Genomic DNA, 18,769 nt, shown 5'->3' on the forward strand with positions numbered 1-18,769 from the left:
TCTTTGTGAAATATGGAGAAAAGTCAAATGCATTATATTTAGCAGTATGGGTATAGTTTCAGAAATTGTATATTTGGCTTTTTTCCATATATGTATGCAAAGTGTGGGTTAGAACAACCTGAAACGTGCTCTGCCCACTCACAAATATATTCTGGCCATGATGCAACCAAAACTTGACTGGGACATCTGCTGCTGCCAGGTGAAAACCTTCATTCTGGGGAAGTGTAACAATAATAATTTACCAAATATCTGGACAGTCATTATGTTACCAGGTTCCTAAGAACTGCTTGTAAATAAACTTTTGGAGTTCTAAAATAAATCTTTATAATCTAGGATCAATGTTGTTTTGGCATCTTTGTTTTCTTAGTCGAGAAGGTGGAAAGGTTTTCAGACAGGATTTCATACCAAAATCCATCTGTAGGACATTGCAAGAAGTTGGCTTTTCTGCTGCTACAGGGAACGGAAGCTTGAGGGAGAGAGAAATGCATTTTTATCAGTTTTATCATATTTTCTTTGGAAAGCTTTGTTCTGATGCCAAATAGTTAGTGCTTTGTTCAGGGGTTATCACCCTGCTGGTGGCGTTGGAACAGATGGGGCTGTTGCAGTGACTGTACCTAGTTACAGGGAACTGCAGTTCATGGAAATTTTGAAAGCAGGATGACGTGGTTGCAGTCCCAGCATGTCAACACTTGAGTGGGCAGCAGCTGGAGAGGAGACCAGGCCTCACTCTCTGACTTTTGCAAGAACTCTGGGTTTGACCCGTTGTGGAGCAGAGGGTGACTTCAGTTCCAGCTCATCCTTTTACTGCTCTGTATTCAGGCATATGAAAACTATTGCAAAACCTGGCAGCAATTAATTAAACTCAAGATTCTCTTTTTATCTCAGAGCGAGTTCTTATTTCAAAACAAACTTTGACATAGGGTTGGAACAGAGCCCAACCCACATGAAAGTGAACGTGAAGGGCTCATTGTCTGTCTTCAAAGGATCTTTGCAGAGCTACGACCTGAGTTCAGGATCATAAAAGTGTTAAGAAAATGAGAAAATTTGCTTCACCCCAGTAACAAAAAATGTAGAGAAATGGCTCTCCAAGGCCTGTCTTTCCAGGTGGAAGGTGCTAGTGAGAGAATTCCTTTCACTTCAGCAAATGAACCCTCCCTGGGTTTGTGTTCACTCCTCGTGAACAGCCCCATGTGATGGAAACGAATCAGGTACCAATAAATGCTTTCTGACAGTTCTTACACGACAGCCAGTGCTGCAGGAAGCCATCACAATAATCAGTGTTTTGGTTCCTGTACTAAAAAAATTCCTGCTGCTTTGTAATAATTTCTTAATCTGTTCCATCTCCCTCTTTATCATTGCTCGTAAATCAAATTTCAGTTACTAAGAAAACAAGGAAAAGCAGGATTTTTTTCACTTCTAGTGAAGCACATGATGGTACTAAAGAGAAGTTCAAGGACTTTCTCATGAGAAAGATGCTTCTGTACACGCTGAACAGCTTGGGATTTGCCACAAGGCTTTCCTTCATGTCGTCTGATATCCAACAGTGCTCCAGAAAAACACACTGGAGGAGTTGAAGAGACATTCATGAGATTTCTGGCATCTTTTATTGAGGAGACATTGGTTGATGAAATTGGAAATTGTTATAAGTGACATTTTTCCAATATGTTTCAGAAAGATAAGCTTGGGGGTAAAAGATTAATGCAAGTAAATACTGCACATGTTTGTGTGTGTGTGTTCTTTCACTTTTGTGGTACTATGTGCTCGATAAAACTATGCCAAAATTCTCAGATCTCTGAGATAACTGGAGCAGAGTGGAGCACTTTTTTTGGTAGATAAAAATAGATTGCTCAGTTTTAGAAAATTAAGTGAAAACAAATTATTAGTCCCAAAATGCTTTAGTGTGTTATTATTTTTCAGTGTATTTTTGAGGCAGAGAGGGAGCTGTAGGAAAGTATTATGAACCAGGCTGTCCTGCAAATGTCATGGACAAACCAGGATCAGTTCCTAGAAAACATAATCTGCCTTTTGAAATTTCCTGTAATTGTTCAGGTTTTCCTGAGCATTCTTTGGAAAACCCCCTGAAATACTGATGAGCTTGAGGAACCCACACTCCTCCTGCTGAGGAATGAGTTGTGTCAGGGCAGTAACAGAGCAGTGAGGGAGTTTGGGGCTGGATTCACATGGTAGTAGTTTTATACTGTAATTCCATATAACAACTTCACACCACCATTTCATTCCGAGAATAAGCAGTCCTTTTATTAAAATGAAAAGTTTCTGAAGTTAGTTCCAACAAGAAACTATTTTCTTGTGTTTTGCTGACAAGAAGGTGTTCGAGTGCTCGAGTTCATCCACTTTGTATGATGGTCAGCAAATGCTTCTTTCTTACCTGCTTTTCTTTAGTAACAGAGACATGGATATCATAAAGCTTGTGGAATACTTGGAGCAAACACTGAGAAATAATTGGCATTAAGTTTGGAGTGTGGGGCGTCTCTCCCAGCACATCCTGAAACCACTTTCTTCACACAAGGGATAGAAATGAATTGCTTGATGTAGTTAATGGAGTAAAGGTCTGACTAAGCAGCGTGGTCTGTAGAGACACAGAGAGAGCACTGAGTCACTGCTTTGTTTGAATGTTAATTATTCTTAGGGCCTTTGATGTGTGCTTGGGTTCTCAATGAATTCAATGGAGTTTATTTTGACACCTTGGAGAATGTACCTGGAGTGTTTTATAGGCTTAAAGAGAAAAAAATTACATCCATGTAGTTATGTTTTGAACAAAGCTGCTTTGAAAGAGTTTGCTGTTGTAAACAGAAATCAATGGAGTAAGAATAATTGTACTGTTATCCCTCATAACTTGCTTTCTGTCTGTGATATTCTGTGTATATCTTTGGGTGAGTGCTATTTTCAGCTGTGCTGCAGCCAGGGATCTGGCTGGCTGGGGGGTTCTTACGTGTTTTTAATCTGTTCTGTAAAACCAGGACGTTGTTCTAGGCATTACCATCAAACCCAGCAGCTGCTGTGGGGCAGAGTGGGACAGACTTTGTAAGTCCCATGTCATGGACCCTGAATTTCTTGTTCTTGTCTTTCTTAGGTCTGCAAATATCCCAGTGCTCTCTGGCTGCCCAGAATCTGTGCCAGTTTCCCAATCAAAGGCTCTCAAAACATAGCTGTTTTTGTTCTTATTTCCCTCCTGTTGCATCATGATGTTTGCATGGAGACAGAAGGGGTGAAAAAACAGTGTTTGCCTGGTCATCTTTCATCCTCTTACTCAGGCTTATTCCAGTGTAAGGGTTTGATTTTCCCTGTGGAAGTGCAGATACTTTGAGGATTGCTTCCTGTGGCCTTCTGAGGTACTGCCAGTAGGCCCATTTCTCTTGGGAATTGCAGAGTATGTCTTATAAATCAGGGTATTTCTGTGGTGTTAGCATCATGACTCAGGATTTGTTAAGGTCTCAGATATTTTGAGGTATATATTGTGGGTAAAGCTGAGCAATGAATTTCAGGAGGCTTAAAATTCCTCAGGTGCTTCGTAGTTTCCCGTTTTCTGAACCGAGTTCCAGGAGCACAGAAGCTGCTGAGGTGGCACTTCCAAAGTGGGCATCAGCCTTTCAAAGAGGAGCAAGGTGTGCCAGGCTTGCCTTAACCCTGTACCTGGTGAGTTCAAGGATTGAATGGCCACTGTTATGACCTTTTCTTTTTCTGTGTGTGCAGATCCTGTGCTCCAGGTGCCGATACATGTGGAGGAGTAAGTGTTCCCTTTATCTCGTTTGCTGCTTGTTTGATTTTCACTGAGGTCTTAAAGTTTGGTTTAATTTGAACCCAAACAATCTGTGTTCTAGAGAAGTTGCCAACCTTGCAGGAGTCAATTTGAGGTGGTTTTGGGAGCAGATACAGAAAGGATAGAATTAGCTACCTGTAATAGCTAAGAGGAAACATGGTGTCTGCAGCCTGTTGTCTGGAGCCCTTGCTCAGTTTGGGGATCAGGGTGGTGACTGTGCCACAACTGAGAGCTGTGAAATGACAGAGGCAGCTCAGGAGGGACTCTGGGTTTGTACTTACTCCCCTCAAATAAAGACTAAAAATAGTGAAGCACAGGAAACCAACCACCACCATGACCAGAATCTGCAAATAGCACCCTCAAGCTGTAAATTCAGTGGTGCCTCCAGCAATCTCACATTTAGCTTCTAGCTAAAATCCAGGTTTGGGGCTTTAACTTTATGCCTGTGAAGTCAGTGGTGACATCCTTTCTTTTGTGTGGTTTGGTTTTGATCATAGAACCTTAGACATCAGGGTTTGGGTTTATTTGTGTAGTTTGGGAGGGGTTTGCCTTTATCTCTCAAATTTACTTAGTTCTGGCAACTCTTTTCTTGTTTCTTGCCTTCCTTATGCTTTCTGGGATTTTTTTTTGGTTTGGTTTTAATTCTGTGGCATTTTAAGAGCATATAAATCTTGTTTGAAAGCTTTCACTCAAGTCATTGCCTGCCGTGTTTGGGTCTTTGAATTTTCAAATGCATTAGTAATCTTAGGTTATATCAGTTCTGCAGCTTCTTTATATTTTTAAATTTTCACATTCATAAATGAAACTCCAAAAACTGCATAATAAAAAGTAAAAAATTTAACGTTGGATGAACTTGTCTGTAAAGCCAGTACTGACCACAGTTGCTTTCCTGTTCTCTGAGAAGCACAGTACTTTTTATCATTTATAATTGCTGCTTAAATCCCAGGCCAGCGTTCCTCCCAGACCCCAATGATGGCAGTTTGTACACACTCGGGGGCAAGAACAGTGAAGGCCTGACTGTGAGTATTTCAGTTCTCTGCTGGGAAGTGCCCCAGTCAACCCCTCACCTCTGCAGAATGAAAACACACTGATTTTATTAGAGCAGAATGGGATGGTCAGGAAATGATTTCTGCTTGAAAATACCAACACCACGTCTTGTCCACTAGTACAACTTTCCTGTAACTTGCTAAAATAAAATCGACGTGGTATTATCCAAAGGTTGAATAATCTCTGTGTGATTTGATGGGAAAGGTGTACCCAAAATAATACCAGATGTGTCACTCTCACCCAAATGCTTCATTTTCTAAAGCCATTTACCAGAGGCAGGATTAATGTCTGTGCTGTGCTGACTCCTTTAGAAGGTGCCTTTGAAGATCCAGTAAGCAGACAAAAGTGCTGAACCTTTCGGAGTAGTCCCCAGTCCCTGTAACCCACAGCTACTAGCAAATGTTTGACTTTTGTTTTTAAACTTTGTGGTGACACTCAGATAAAATGTTTGGCTTCCCACAGTTTTTTTTCTCTGGCAGCTGGATGATTTCCCTTCAGAACTTCAGTGTTGTTAAACATTTTAGTAAATATTTATTTACTCCCCATTTCCCCCACCTCCCAGAACAGCCAGATCAGAACTTGAAAAATGATTCCTGGTACCTTTCCTGGGTGAATCCAGGGAGCAGCAATCTCTTTGAATCTATTCCATTATTCTGATAATCTCTCTTTTTGAATTACAGTAATTTCTGCTTAAAATCCCTATTATAAAATAGTTGGAGATTCCTCTTCCCTGTCCCAACAGTTCCCTTTAGTTCCTGCTGAGTCCAAGGGGGAAGCATTTTATGCTCATTGTTGGTGAGGATTTAAACCACCCAGACAGTGTCGGTGCTGATGGGAGACCTTGGACCCCCAGTCTTGGCTCCAGGCAGCTCCTCCCTTCTCCCTGCATTTCTCCTGGTGTGAATTCCCCAGGACAGAATTCCCTCTGCTCTGGGTTTGCAGAGTAGGGCTTTGACCTGACACTTTGAGTTCTCTGGTACTGCAATAATACAACCAACCAATAAAAACCTGTCGCCCTTTTCTGTGAACAAGTGTGAGGACTGTCACATCAATGTGAAGAAGCTTTTCTTGTTTGTTTGTTTTTCCTCTAGAAACTTCCATTTACTATCCCAGAGCTGGTGCAGGCATCTCCCTGTCGCAGTTCTGATGGGATCCTGTACATGGGTGAGCTCACATTTTATCTCCTTTAGACTGTAAGATGTTCAGTGACATCTTAATGTCACTGATGTGGAGAATCCCAGACAGGGAAATAGGGAAATAGGAAAATAGGCTTTATTTTGGGTAGTAATTAGGATTTTTCATAAACCTTTCTGATGACAAAAAGTCTGATTAATACAGAATTCAATTACTCTTTGAAGATTAAAACCCAAATGCTTTTCCTGAAGGAGAAAACAGCTTTTCTAAGCAGTGAATAGCCTGTATGGGGTTTTTTGTTTGTTTTTGATGTGACTTCTGCTTAAAGTCTTCTTACAATAATAAATGACATTGACTGCCAGACAGAATTAAATAGAAATCCCATTGCCACACAGTCAGACATCCTCCTTTATCTGAGGCACAGTCACTTCATTTGTGCTACAAATGATAACATTTTGGCTGTCTGCCCTGACTCATTCTAATTGCAGATGGATTTGGGAGGAGAAGAGGAGAAAGAAGGAGAGTTATTACTTATCACAACAGTAAAATATGTGAAGATCAGGATGAATTTAGCATTGTTTTTGTGAAATCTCCTGAAGGCCCAGTATTGCTTCTGCTTCTCCACTTTGGTGCCTTTCCAGTAAAGGAGTGAAAAATGTGTATTTGAAGTTTCTAAACATGTGTTGGTGTCAAAGACATTCTTAAGCTTGTGGGTGATGGATTCTTGCGTGGGATCTTTGGTTACAATCCTTAATCAATCTGAAAGGTGACCCTCACTTTTTTTTTTTCTACCTACTGTCCTTCAATATGAGCCCTTCAGTCTCCTCTGTGAGCTCGTGGGATCTACACTCAGAGCTCTCTTAGATTTTATCAGTGTGAAAAATCATTCAACCAAGTACTTCCTGTTCTAAATGTTGTATTTGGGGTTTTTTTCATCAATATTTGGGATTGGCCAGTGATGAAGCTAAGCCTGACTATGAGAAACTGTTTTATTAAAAACACTTTATTTGTGCTAAGTTCCTGAGGCTGCTAAAGAAAAAAGAAGACTGAAAAGCTGGATGGAAGTGCAGTTTTTCCAGCTGAATGGTAACGTGGCTTAAATTATGATTTCAGGTAAAAAGCAGGATATTTGGTACGTGGTTGACCTCATGACTGGGGAGAAACAGCAGACCTTGACTTCCTCCTTCACAGAAAGTCTCTGCCCATCAACATCCCTCCTGTATCTGGGCAGAACAGGTCATATGCTTTTTTTTCCTGTAGCTTATAAGAAAATTGTGTTTGTTAAAGTTTAGGCTTATAACAAATGACCTGATGTTCAGGTTCAAGTTTATTTCTTAGGAAAGCTTCTGTAAATTATGATTTTAGACTGTACACAGAAGAATTGGTAATAGAGGGAGCATATCCACTGACATTGCAAGTGTGTGAAGTAACTGTTGGAGTTACACCAACACCATGGAGGTGCTGACTGGGAAAAAGGAATAAGTGTTGCAGAGTTGTTCTTTAACCCCTCTATCGGTGTGTTCCTTGAGTGGGATAGTGCTGGGAAAATGCAATGAGAGAGCAGTGGGGGTGTGTGTGGTGACTGAGGAGTGGCTCAGATTTGAGGTGATTGATTCTGTTCTCTCATAGGTTTTTTTGCTTCACAGACTGTATATTTTTTAACAGAGTACACCATCACCATGTACGACACCAAGAAGAAGGAGCTGCGATGGAATGCCACCTATTTTGACTATGCAGCTACTCTGCCTGATGAAGACATAAAATACAGTAAGAATTTGATTGCTGTCTCCCCCTGCACTGGGGTTTTGTGTATAGGCAGAAATATTCTGATTTTTTCTGTAGTTAACTGGTGAGACTATCTGTCTGATTTCTGTGCAGTTCATCTTCTGCCAGTTTTTATCCTTCACATACTGCAATATCTCACCCCTGTTAGGTAGCTCCAGGTTAAGTGAATCTAAGAAGGTGCAACTCTTGAAGGGGTTTCCTTAAAATGTAGTGAGGAATGGCAGGAGAGGCAGCAGAGCTGAGCTGTGCTGCACCTGACTGCCGGGAGCACCGGAGCGCAGTGCTCTGGGACGGCAGCTGAGCTGCTATCGGCCCCCTCTGACAAGTGCTCTGCTGATGAGCTGCTCTGCCAGGGAAGGTTCCTGTTAACCTGAGGCATAACTGTTCTGTTGTTGAAGCTGCAGCAGTCCAGGTGCCCTGTGTGTGTGTGTTGCAGAGATGTCCCACTTCGTGTCCAACGGGGACGGGCTGGTGGTGACGGTGGACAGCGAGTCCGGGGACGTGCTGTGGATCCAGAACTACGCCTCCCCCGTGGTGGCCTTTTACATCTGGCAGAGGGAGGGGCTGAGGAAGGTCCTGCACACCAACGTGGGCATCGAGACCCTGCGCTACCTGACCTTCATGTCCGGGGAGGTGGGACACATCACCAAGTGGAAATACCCCTTCCCAAAGGAAACGGAGACCAAGAGCAAACTGACGTGAGTGTGAAATTCCTGTTGTTCTCACTGGCCATGTGTCACTAAAACCTTGTCTACACACAAGTCAAGGGTTGTGCTCCAAGTTGCAACATGGCAAAAAGAATACATAAAATCAGCTCTAGTTCTCCAGCTGCTATGTCATATAATACTTGATGTGTTACTGTATAAAGTCTGAGACCAAACCAAAAAACTTATCAGAAACTTAGGTTATACACACATGAGTGTATATTCTTAAGTTTTATCAGATGTTCTCTGTTGAATAGTTTCTCATAATGTGGAATTAAATTGTTTTTCCTAACGTGAAGCCTTTGACATTATAAAAATGGTGCACAACGTTTTGGGAAATGCCAGTTATTGAAAAATACAGAACTAGGACATGAGTTAGATCAAATGAGTAAGTGCTGGGAGTGATGAACTAACAATGCTTTCATAATCAGAAAGAATGCCTTCATAGTTCAGCAGTACCTCAAACAGTTTTACAGATCCTGGCTTTTCAGGACAACAAATCCTGATGATTTGGGAAAGTCATGCACTTGTTCTGCAGGATTGTGCTGCCCAGGTTTTCGCTAAGATGGTAAAACATCCGTTTGCCTGTTGCTAACCCTGCCTGTCTCTCCCCAGCCCAACCCTGTACGTGGGGAAATACTCCACCAGCCTGTACGCGTCGCCCTCCATGGTGCACGAGGGGGTCACTGTCGTGGTGAGTTGGGTGGGCTTGGAAAAAGGGTTGAAATGGAAACACACATAAAAACATATTAAACTAAAAAGGGAAATAAAACACTGAAGACTGTACATCTACAGAAATGTGGGGTTATTGCAGATTGCTATCGAGAAAGGCATAGCAAATTCAGTGTGTCCTGAAACAGTTGTCAGTGAGCCCGAGGACACGTGGCCATGCTTCAGGAATCATTTCAATGCTGCAGAGCGGGAACTGCAGCTCCTCAGGAGCTGTGCCAGGCAGGCTCAGCAGGAGAGGACCTGAGGTTACTGCTTTTGGTGGTGCTTTGTGGTTCGTGTTAAAATTGCTGATTTGTTCATCAAAGTGACTCCCCACAGAGAGGAAACTGCATCATAGTTTTGTTTTTCTCACTGTGTCTGAAGAGGTAGGAAATACAGATCCTGTTTAGGAAAAAAAATAGGGGGAGTAATCTCATCTCCCAGGCAACATATCCCTGAGGAGGTCCAATGTCCAAGGCTGTGGAAGCAGCTGCTGAGGGCAGAGTGGCCGTGTTTGCTCACGGTGACGGTGCTGCCAGTAATCTCTGCCTGCCCCCCCATTTGACCTCCATTTTTTTATTTTGCTGCCTATTTAAATAGTCCAAGGTCACAGGAGCAATAACTGTAACCATAATTTCTCCCCAGCCCCGAGGCAGTGCCATACCCCTGCTGGAGGGGCCAAAAACAGAGGGAGTCACCATCGAGGACAAGGGCGAGTGTGTCATCACCCCCAGCACGGATGTGAAGTTCTCAGGGAGGCTGAAGGACAAGCACAAGCTCAACTACTGGAACGACTGGCTGTTGATAGGTGTGGGAGGCCCTGCCTGGCCTTAATTACCCAGTTCTAGCCGTAGTTTCTAATTCATCCTCATTTGCATATGAATTAATGTGTTTAAGTATCCACTGGTCACTGTTTTTCCCAAGGCTCCTGTGACTCAGTGACAGGGTGAAGAGGGCTTAGCTCTGTGTATGGAAAGTTTGTTGTTTGTTTGCCCCCTCCCTCAGAGAGGGGCACAGGTTATTTATTATTTACTGTAAATACTGTATTCTTAATTTCATTCTCACCATATGGATCAGATGGTCGTGTGTTCCCCATTTTATAAGTGGATTAAAACACAGAAGCTGAATAATATTAACACTCAGCCTGTCTTGTGAGTCCCAAATCTCCAAATTTTGGAATTGACTTTTCATGGTATTTGTAGTTTTGCTTCCAAAATGAGGAACTGTCTGAAGTTCAGTTTTTAGTGATGCCTACATGATGTAGGAGCTCTGCTTAGTGTGCAGCTTTCAGGTTCTTTAAGTGCCACCTTTCTCTTCCCATGATCCCTTTCCTTGTTAATACTCTCACTCCTGCAGTACAACAGGCACTTCCTTAGTTTGTATTCCTGTGCAGCCCTCTGTGCTGAGGGACCTCTGCCCTCCATTTTCCCTTTTCCTCTCCTGCATCTTATTTTGTGGTGTTCTGAAGCCTTTTGTAAATCAGCTTTATATCTGCTCTTCAGCAAAGATGTTGAAATCAAGGATATCTTTCCTAAAAAAAAGGACAACTTTCTATTTCAACAAATGTATTTTATTTAAAGGGCACCATGAAACACCATTATCTGCCCCTACAAAGATCCTGGAGAAATTCCCAAGCAACTTACCTAAGAGGCCTGAAAACGTGATTCCAGCTGACTCTGAGAAAGCCACTATTGAAGAGGTTTGTAATTAATAATTATATGAGAATAATATATTATATATATGTGACAATAAGATAATATATAATAATTATATGAGAATAATTATCTTACTGGGTGGTAAAAGAATATAAAGGAGTAGAAGTTGGGGAAGGACATGGAAGGGAAGCTGTATGGAATTATTTCACATTTTTTGTGTCAGATTTCCATGTCCTCAGCACACAGAATCACTGGTGTATGCTGTGTCATTCCTTATTTCACAGTTAAGGCTTTCAGCTGCTTTTTTTCCCCACACATGCAGGGGTGACTTCACTTTGACTTTGGCAGGTTTAGAAATGACTAAAAATGATGTGGCAGAAAGGCCGGATGTACTGAGCTAACAGAGCTTTCTCGGCCTCAGGTCATTGGCATCGTGGAAGGTTCCTCCACGGAAGGGCCTCCTGCTGCCCCCCAGGACATCGAGGAGGCTCCTGCCCGGCCCCTCCCGCGGCCGGAGGCTCCGGTGGACTCCATGCTGAAGGACATGGCCACCATCATCCTCAGCACCTTCCTGCTCGTGGGCTGGATGGCTTTTATCATCACCTACCCCATGGTAATGCTGACCTGGCTTCCTGTGCTTTTGGCTGGGGGGAGAGTCGGTAACACTGGACAGCCAAGAAATGATACAGGAGTTAGTTACCCACTGCAGGGATTTTCCCTCCTCACAGATGTGCACTGGGGAGCAAAGGCTACAAATCTGACTTAACAGTGATTTCTTTGAGCCAACTCTGGAGAGCTTTCTTCTTTCATCTACCAGTTGTGGTTCTTGTAGGTGTTACTCTTTTTAGATAAGATCTTAACACCATTTGCTTTACTCCTTCTCTTCCTCACCTGAACCAGTCAGGTTTTCCAGGTTTTGGATCCAAGCCTTTATCCTTACGTTGTTTAAAGACACCTGGCCAACCTAGTAGCAGCTTTTGCCATAATAACCAACCCCTGGGATTTCTCAGCTTGGCAGTGGAAGTTCAGAATGAGATTGAAACCCTGTGTGAATGTTCCCCAGCCTGCAGGGCTGGCAGGGACATGGCAGGAGAGTTTTGCTCCCACCTTTCAGATGCAGCTCCCCAGTAGCTGTAGGGCTCCCCTGTGTGACCTGACTGTGCAGTCTTCACTGAGGTCTCTCTCACAGAGTGTCCATCAGCAGCAGCAGAGGCAGCATCAGCTGGAGGAGAAGATCCAGCTCTTGCAGCAGCAGAAGCTGCCCTTCGGTGCCCCCAGTGACCTCCCCCCCGAGGCGGATTTCCTGGACACGTCGTACGGGCGCACGGAGAGCTCAGCTGGCAGCACCCCAAACCTGTCCCCACGGGCCTCCAACCACTCTGCCTATTCCAGCATCTCCACATCCGACGGCGGGAGCTGCCTCTCCACTGAGCAAGAGGAGGGAGGTAAGGCTGACCCAGCGGGGTTTATTGTGTCTCTGTTTCCCCAGTCTGTGCTGATACACTGAAGTAGTTACTGGTGATATTTTGTAGCTCAGCAAATGAAAAGACCCATCCTCCTCACCCAGCCTGACTCTCTGCACTCCCCAGGGCACTGACCCTGTGCAGGATTATTTGCATTACACAAATAGCTGAGAGGTTGTGCTGCCCATGGCAGTGTGTTCCTGTAACCTGTAGCCATTCCAAGGAGAGGGGCATTTAAATAAAAACACGTATTATGATGATTGACTGGAATCAAGGACTAAGGATTACACACACTGCCTGCCTTCCTGCCTGGTCTGCCTGTGTACTCACTTGTCCTCTCAAAGGCTGTTCAGGGGAACTGCTACTAAACCCACTTCCATAACTGTCAGTCAGCATTTCCTAAATTCAACATCTATAAACTTTTACAAAGAGCTTGGCTGCTGAGAACCACTCATCTCTCACTGCCCTGAGCCATCATCTTTGCAGACCCTCTGTCAGGTGTTGTGTGTGTGTTTTGACTCTCAGTGTTGGATCAGTTGGTCAACAGAGTATTTCCCTCCTCAGGGTGAGTGCCAGTGTGGAGATGCTCATTTGCTTTCATTATCTATGTGTTAAATTTAACCATGAGCAAAGAGACTTTTCCAGACTGGCCCCAAAGGCTGTGCAGTTGTGAAAGGCTACCTTGCCCCATCCTAAACCAGTCCTTGTTCCTCTTTTCTTGTTCAGATGAAGATGCAAACCGAGTGATGGTTGGCAAGATTTCCTTTAACCCCAAAGATGTACTGGGACACGGAGCTGAAGGGACAATTGTTTACAGGTAGAAGAGAATGTGTGCATTGAACAGACCAATGAATGTTGTGTTTGCATTAGGCCCTTTTAATTTATTTTTTATAAATGCCCTCACATACCTAATGTGAACAGAAGTGAAACTTTCTGCATGTGTCTGGAGTATTTTCATGCATTTTCTTCATCAGCAAAAACTTTTACTGTACTTCCCTAAGAAGTGTTTAGTGCCCAGACGTCCCTGATTCCTCTGGCCACGCCTTGTGCACAGTGTGAAGGTTGGTGTGGTTTCCCTCGCTGCCTGCAGGGGCACCTTTGACAACCGGGATGTGGCAGTGAAGAGGATCCTCCCCGAGTGCTTCAGCTTCGCAGACCGGGAGGTGCAGCTGCTGCGGGAGTCGGACGAGCACCCGAACGTGATCCGGTACTTCTGCACGGAGCGGGACCGGCAGTTCCAGTACATCGCCATCGAGCTCTGCGCGGCCACGCTGCAGGAGGTGACACGGGGAACTGCTCCCTGCAAGGCCCTCACTGCCCTCCAGCTTCAGCTGCTGAATGCCTGACACAGGGATGTTCCAGTTACTGCCACCGTCACCTCTGTGACAATTCCACATTCCTGGGACGGGGGTGTTTTCAGACCATCAGGAAGACACCCCTAACCCTGGACTGATTTAAGGACAGACACTGTTGTCTTTTGATTTTTTTTCTAGTCATTCTCCCCCTCCTACCACCCAGACTTTTGAAAGCTCTCTGCCCTTGTTGGTGGAGCACAGTGCTCTACAGAATTCTAGCCCTGAAATGACACTTAGAGATCAGCACCTTCAGCCAAAACAAAGCTCTTTTCCCTGTGTTACCAGCTGGCACAACGTACCCAGTTGAACCTTTCTGGGGGGGTGAAGTGCATGGATTTACCATTTATGCAGCTGCTGAGCAGTGTTGGGGCTGACTCTGCTTGTTCTCTGTTGCAGTATGTTGAGCAAAAGGCCTTCAGCCACCATGGCTTACAGCCCATCACTGTCCTGCAGCAGACAACGTCTGGGCTGGCGTACCTGCACTCCCTGAGCATCGGTGAGAGCCTCTCCTGGCAGGGCTGCATGAGGGGGACGTTCTCTGCACTGGAAAAAGAAGAGAAACTGCTCTGGTTCTGGTCTACCCACCTGGCCTAGTGGAAGGTGGCCCTGCCCGTGGCAGGGGGGTGGGAATGAGATGGTCGTTAAAGGTCCCTTGAAACCCAAACCATTCTGTGATTTGACGCCAGCCTTGTCCCTGTAACATTCTGCTGCCCTGGAGTACTGAAGCTAGTCCTTACTGTTAGTGCAGGGTGCTGCATTTCTTGGATAGAAGTCATATAGAATATGAGGACTAGTGGTGATGGAATAAAAAAGTGATGACAATCCTTTGAAGTCAGCACTTCGGTTTAACAAGCCAAAGTTCAGCCCTGGGAAAGGTTCACTGAAAGAGATGCAAATATTGGGAGTGCCTGAGTGGTAAATGGGTGTTTGTAACAGTCCACAGGGACCTGAAGCCCCACAACATCCTGATCTCGATGCCCAATGCCCACGGGAAGGTCAAGGCCATGATTTCAGACTTCGGGCTGTGCAAGAAGCTGGCGGTGGGTCGGCACAGCTTCAGCCGCCGCTCGGGCGTGCCGGGCACCGAGGGCTGGATCGCTCCAGAGATGCTGAGTGAGGACTGCAAAGAGAACCCTGTAAGTCCTCACCCTTCCCCAGGAGCAGCCCAGACCCTGCAATGCACAGGACTTGGTGCCTGGGCCTTCAGGCTCCCTTGCAGCTCATTGTGCCATTCTGGAAATTTCCTTCTGCTCCGAGATGCAAAATAACCACCCTGTGATGATCAGAGTCTTCAGGGGGAAAAATATGTCCTTGCTCTTAAAGGTTGTTTCTTTGCAGACCTACACCGTGGACATCTTCTCAGCTGGCTGTGTCTTCTATTACGTGGTGTCAGAAGGTGGCCACCCCTTTGGCAAGTCCCTGCAGCGACAAGCCAACATCCTGCTGGGAGCATACAGCCTGGAGGCCCTGGATGCAGGGAGACATGGTAAGGACATACCACAGAGATCAGGGAGCGTCCCACAGTGTTAAGTGCCAACAGAAATGACAGAAATATGGCTCACAGGATTCCCAGCCTGGCAGCAGTGACAGTTCTACTCCTCAGGTACTCCTGAAGTAAAGGGCCTAAAGTTCTCATTTACAGTACCCCACAGCATCTCTGGGATACACATTTGGAATCCTGTGAAGTTATTTCCTGTAGTTAAAGGGTAGGAGAGAGCTGCACTGTGATATTCTTAGTCTCTGAGTCAACCCTTCTGCCTTCCTGCTGTTGCCCAGTGTGTCTCTGAGGGCACACCTGAGCTAGCAGGGCAGGAGGAAGTAGAGACCATGATGAATTTGTGAAGTTCAAAATACTGTAAAAGTACAAAATGCTACATTTCCCCACAGCCTAAGAGCGTAGGAAAAAATGAAATAAAACCAAAGAAGTACCATAAATTTCCCTGCACCCTTTTCCTTGCAGAAGACATAGTTGCTCGTGATTTAATCGAGCAGATGATAAACATGGACCCTCAGAAACGGCCGTCTGCCAGCTGTGTGCTGAAACACCCCTTCTTCTGGAGTTTAGAGAAACAGCTCCAGTTCTTTCAGGTTTGTGGTGACCTTTTCTCTCCTTGAGTTCTCAGGACTCCTGCAGACTTTGTTCAAGTCTTGAATTCAGAAGCCACAGCCTTTCTGTGAGGAGTGAAGAGCCAAGTTGTAATACCTGGGAGTAGCTCCTAAGGAATTGGCTTAGTCACAGAGTCAAGTAGGTTGGAAAAGACCTTTGAGATCGAGTCCAACCTTTGACCCAGTACCACCTTGTCTAGGAGGCCAAAACACGCTGTTATCAACTTCCCTTGGTGTGAGGAAGGTCTCCAGCAGTACAGGACTGAGAATGTGGCCAGGGGGGTTTCAGGAACAACAGTGAATATGTCCTGATGTGGGATGGGAACTGGCTGAGGACCTGAGGCTTTATCTCCTCTGTGCTAAAAAGGCTTTGGCAGATGGTGAAACAAATCGTCTCAGAAACTTCTGCATCCTATTCCCAAGCACTGTCAAGGAGTGAAGTGTAATTCTAACTTCATTACCAGGATAGGCTGTAATTGGCCAGAAGCAACAATTTGAAATTGTTGGGAAAAACTCAGAAATAAAACTAGAAATAACCTGACTGTCTCCTCCAGGATGTCAGTGACCGGATAGAGAAAGAATCTTTAGATGGTCCAATAGTCAAGCAATTAGAAAGAGGTGGAAGAGAAGTGGTGAAAATGGACTGGAGAGAGCACATCACTGTTCCTCTTCAGACAGGTAATGGGCAGTGTTTTAACGAGGGGAAGGGCGCTAGATGCTGTTCCCAGTTTGCTGGGACGGGAAAGTAAGGATAACTTACTTTCTTACAGAGACAGCTCTTGCACTGTCTCTGTTTTGGCACATGACCTTTACTTGTCAGTGAAGTATTTCTTCAAACTCAAGTCCATGTTTATGTACTGAAACACCCCTACAAGGATCTGTGGTGTGGGGACACACCCCAGCAGCTAAAACTGCATCACAACACAAGAAGAAATCGTGTCATTTCTCTTGCAGATCTTCGAAAATTCAGATCCTATAAGGGAGGCTCAGTACGGGACCTTCTGAGGGCCATGAGAAATAAGGTAAAGGACTCCTTTCCCTCAGCACCACACCCCCCCTGCTTGGTGCCAGCCTGTGCCATCCCTTGGTTTAGGCACTGAGCTCCTTCACGACAGAATAGGAGGTTTCCTTGTCCAGGAAGACCAACAGCTCTATTTACCAGAGGCTCCTTGTACATAAACTGAGCTTTCCCATCTTCTCTTTTCCTCCCCAGAAGCACCATTACAGGGAACTGCCTCCCGACGTGCAGGAGACCCTGGGCTCCATCCCAGAGGACTTTGTGTGTTACTTCACAGCTCGGTTCCCTCGCCTGCTCCTGCACACCTACCATGCCATGCACATCTGCTGCCAGGAGAGACTGTTCCAGCATTACTACCCCGAGGACTCTGCAGAGCTCAGCCTTGCAGGAGACACTGTTTGAGGACAGGGATGGAGCTTTCTTCTCTGGGACCAACATTCCAAGCACAGGCCTACCTTTAGCAGGGAAAAGTGGGATCAAAGAGCTGAATTCTCTCTCTTTGAAGAAACCAAGCTTCCAAAAAGTGCCTTGTCCCTCTGCCTGCGCTGGATCAGGAGGTGGTGGGAGCCCAAGGAGCGAGAGGTAAAGCGGGGAACCCTGGGGATGGAGTCGTACTCCAGGGCAGTGTTCCAGACTGTGGAAGTGGAGAGCAAAAGCTGGATAAAACCATCACCCAACATCCCTGTACTGTGTGTGATTTTGTAACTGATGTGTTTTTCTACAAAAAGAAAAAAAATCAAAATACAGTGATTGAAATCATCATTACTGAGGACTAGGAACTGCAAAAGGAGCCCTTTGGTTGTAGCAAATCATCCGAACCTGCCATTGCACTGCTGCCCCGTGAGGTATTGGGCACACCAGTGATTGCAAAGGGAATCATCGCTCATTATCCAAAACCAGTAGGAAAGAACCACTGCTGGTTAATCTGTACTGCCCCGGAAAATTAGCCCCTCGTACTTGAGCAGATACAACAAACTTCTACAAAATACTGACTTGAAAAATCAGTTCAAGGTTTACCTTCTTTGAAAACAAGCCTCACTGTTTAATATCAACCAGTATTCACAGAAGAGCTTGACCAGCCCTCGACTTAAATCACAGGGTCAGAACAGCTCTGCACAAGCTCGTGCAGGAAGCACAGCCCTGGCAGCCCAGAGCTGCTCGTGGTTCATCAGCTGTCCCTCAGCAGCAGGAAAACGCTGCCGAAACAGAGCCAGAGGTGAGAGAGTCCTGGGGAAAAGGAGCTAAAGAGGAAACAAGGAGAGCTGTCAGGAGCAGAGAAACCAGGGCGGTGTTCAAGGGGTGCCATGGAGCTCTTTGTGTGGGCTGGTGATTCCATGCCTGGCAGCCTGGGTGTGTAAGGATGCAGTATTTCTTTTCACTGGCCCTGAAGTTGTGACAAAGCATCATGTGTGCAAAGGATGAAGAAATGCTGAGTTCTGTAATGTAACTGGGGTGTTCTTTTACTATGTATTTATTTAAGGTATTCATATTTATTTAATTTTTACTACAAAGTGGTATCAAATCCAAGTGGCACAGGTATGAAACATGCCAAATCAGTCTTAATCGGGTTTGTGTTTGTATTTAATCACCTCGTAGCAACTGGAAGAGGAAAGTGATACTGCATCTTTCAATGAACTAATTAAAGGAGAAATTACAGAGTGGGAATTTGTATGACTGTGCCATTGTGTCTTAAACTAATAAATTATTGCCAGTAATGTGTATGATTGGGTGCATACAGCTACTTTAAAGGAAGCTTTTTTCCTAGTTTTATAATGTATGAGAGCAATTTACCTAAGATGCCAAACTGTGCAGGTTACATGTTTCTAAAGCTTGAAAAAAAAATGGTAATTTTACCTAAGAAGATTCAAAGCCTATTTCATATTTTTGTACTTCTCATGTAAAGTTCTTTTATAAGTCTACTAAATAAAGACTTGTACTCAGATTAAAACCCCACAGCTCTTAGTGACAACGTGTGTCTGGGGTCTGCTGCCAGAACTGGGCTGGGGGCAGCAA

The 18,769-nt window shown here is 44.8% G+C and overlaps 1 protein-coding gene across 3 annotated transcripts in view; it reads left to right on the plus strand.

Moving 5' to 3' along the window:
* The window catches only part of ERN1 (endoplasmic reticulum to nucleus signaling 1), a 31,243-nt gene extending 12,536 nt beyond the window's left edge, over positions 1–18,707 (plus strand). Inside the window, exons 3-22 of one of the 3 annotated variants that reach the window (XM_027749659.2) lie at positions 3,712–3,745; positions 4,725–4,797; positions 5,917–5,989; positions 7,073–7,195; positions 7,625–7,726; positions 8,181–8,442; positions 9,064–9,142; positions 9,805–9,967; positions 10,740–10,858; positions 11,236–11,427; positions 12,004–12,259; positions 13,004–13,094; positions 13,368–13,557; positions 14,029–14,128; positions 14,569–14,768; positions 14,971–15,118; positions 15,593–15,720; positions 16,293–16,416; positions 16,693–16,760; positions 16,952–18,707. In XM_027749659.2, coding sequence (XP_027605460.2) covers positions 3,712–3,745; positions 4,725–4,797; positions 5,917–5,989; positions 7,073–7,195; positions 7,625–7,726; positions 8,181–8,442; positions 9,064–9,142; positions 9,805–9,967; positions 10,740–10,858; positions 11,236–11,427; positions 12,004–12,259; positions 13,004–13,094; positions 13,368–13,557; positions 14,029–14,128; positions 14,569–14,768; positions 14,971–15,118; positions 15,593–15,720; positions 16,293–16,416; positions 16,693–16,760; positions 16,952–17,158 — 2,732 coding nt within the window. In that variant the 3' untranslated portion in view covers positions 17,159–18,707. Of the gene's footprint in view, positions 1–3,711; positions 3,746–4,724; positions 4,798–5,916; positions 5,990–7,072; positions 7,196–7,605; positions 7,727–8,180; positions 8,443–9,063; positions 9,143–9,804; positions 9,968–10,739; positions 10,859–11,235; positions 11,428–12,003; positions 12,260–13,003; positions 13,095–13,367; positions 13,558–14,028; positions 14,129–14,568; positions 14,769–14,970; positions 15,119–15,592; positions 15,721–16,292; positions 16,417–16,692; positions 16,761–16,951 lie in introns of those variants that run through there. The other 2 variants (XM_039390349.1, XM_039390350.1) reach the window with 2 other exon arrangements.
* Positions 18,708–18,769: the final 62 nt, after the last annotated feature.

This window comes from Pipra filicauda, unplaced genomic scaffold (assembly GCF_003945595.2).
Source record: "Pipra filicauda isolate LSUMZ 115617 unplaced genomic scaffold, ASM394559v2 scaffold80_size11013439_pilon, whole genome shotgun sequence".
NCBI lineage: Eukaryota > Metazoa > Chordata > Aves > Passeriformes > Pipridae > Pipra > Pipra filicauda.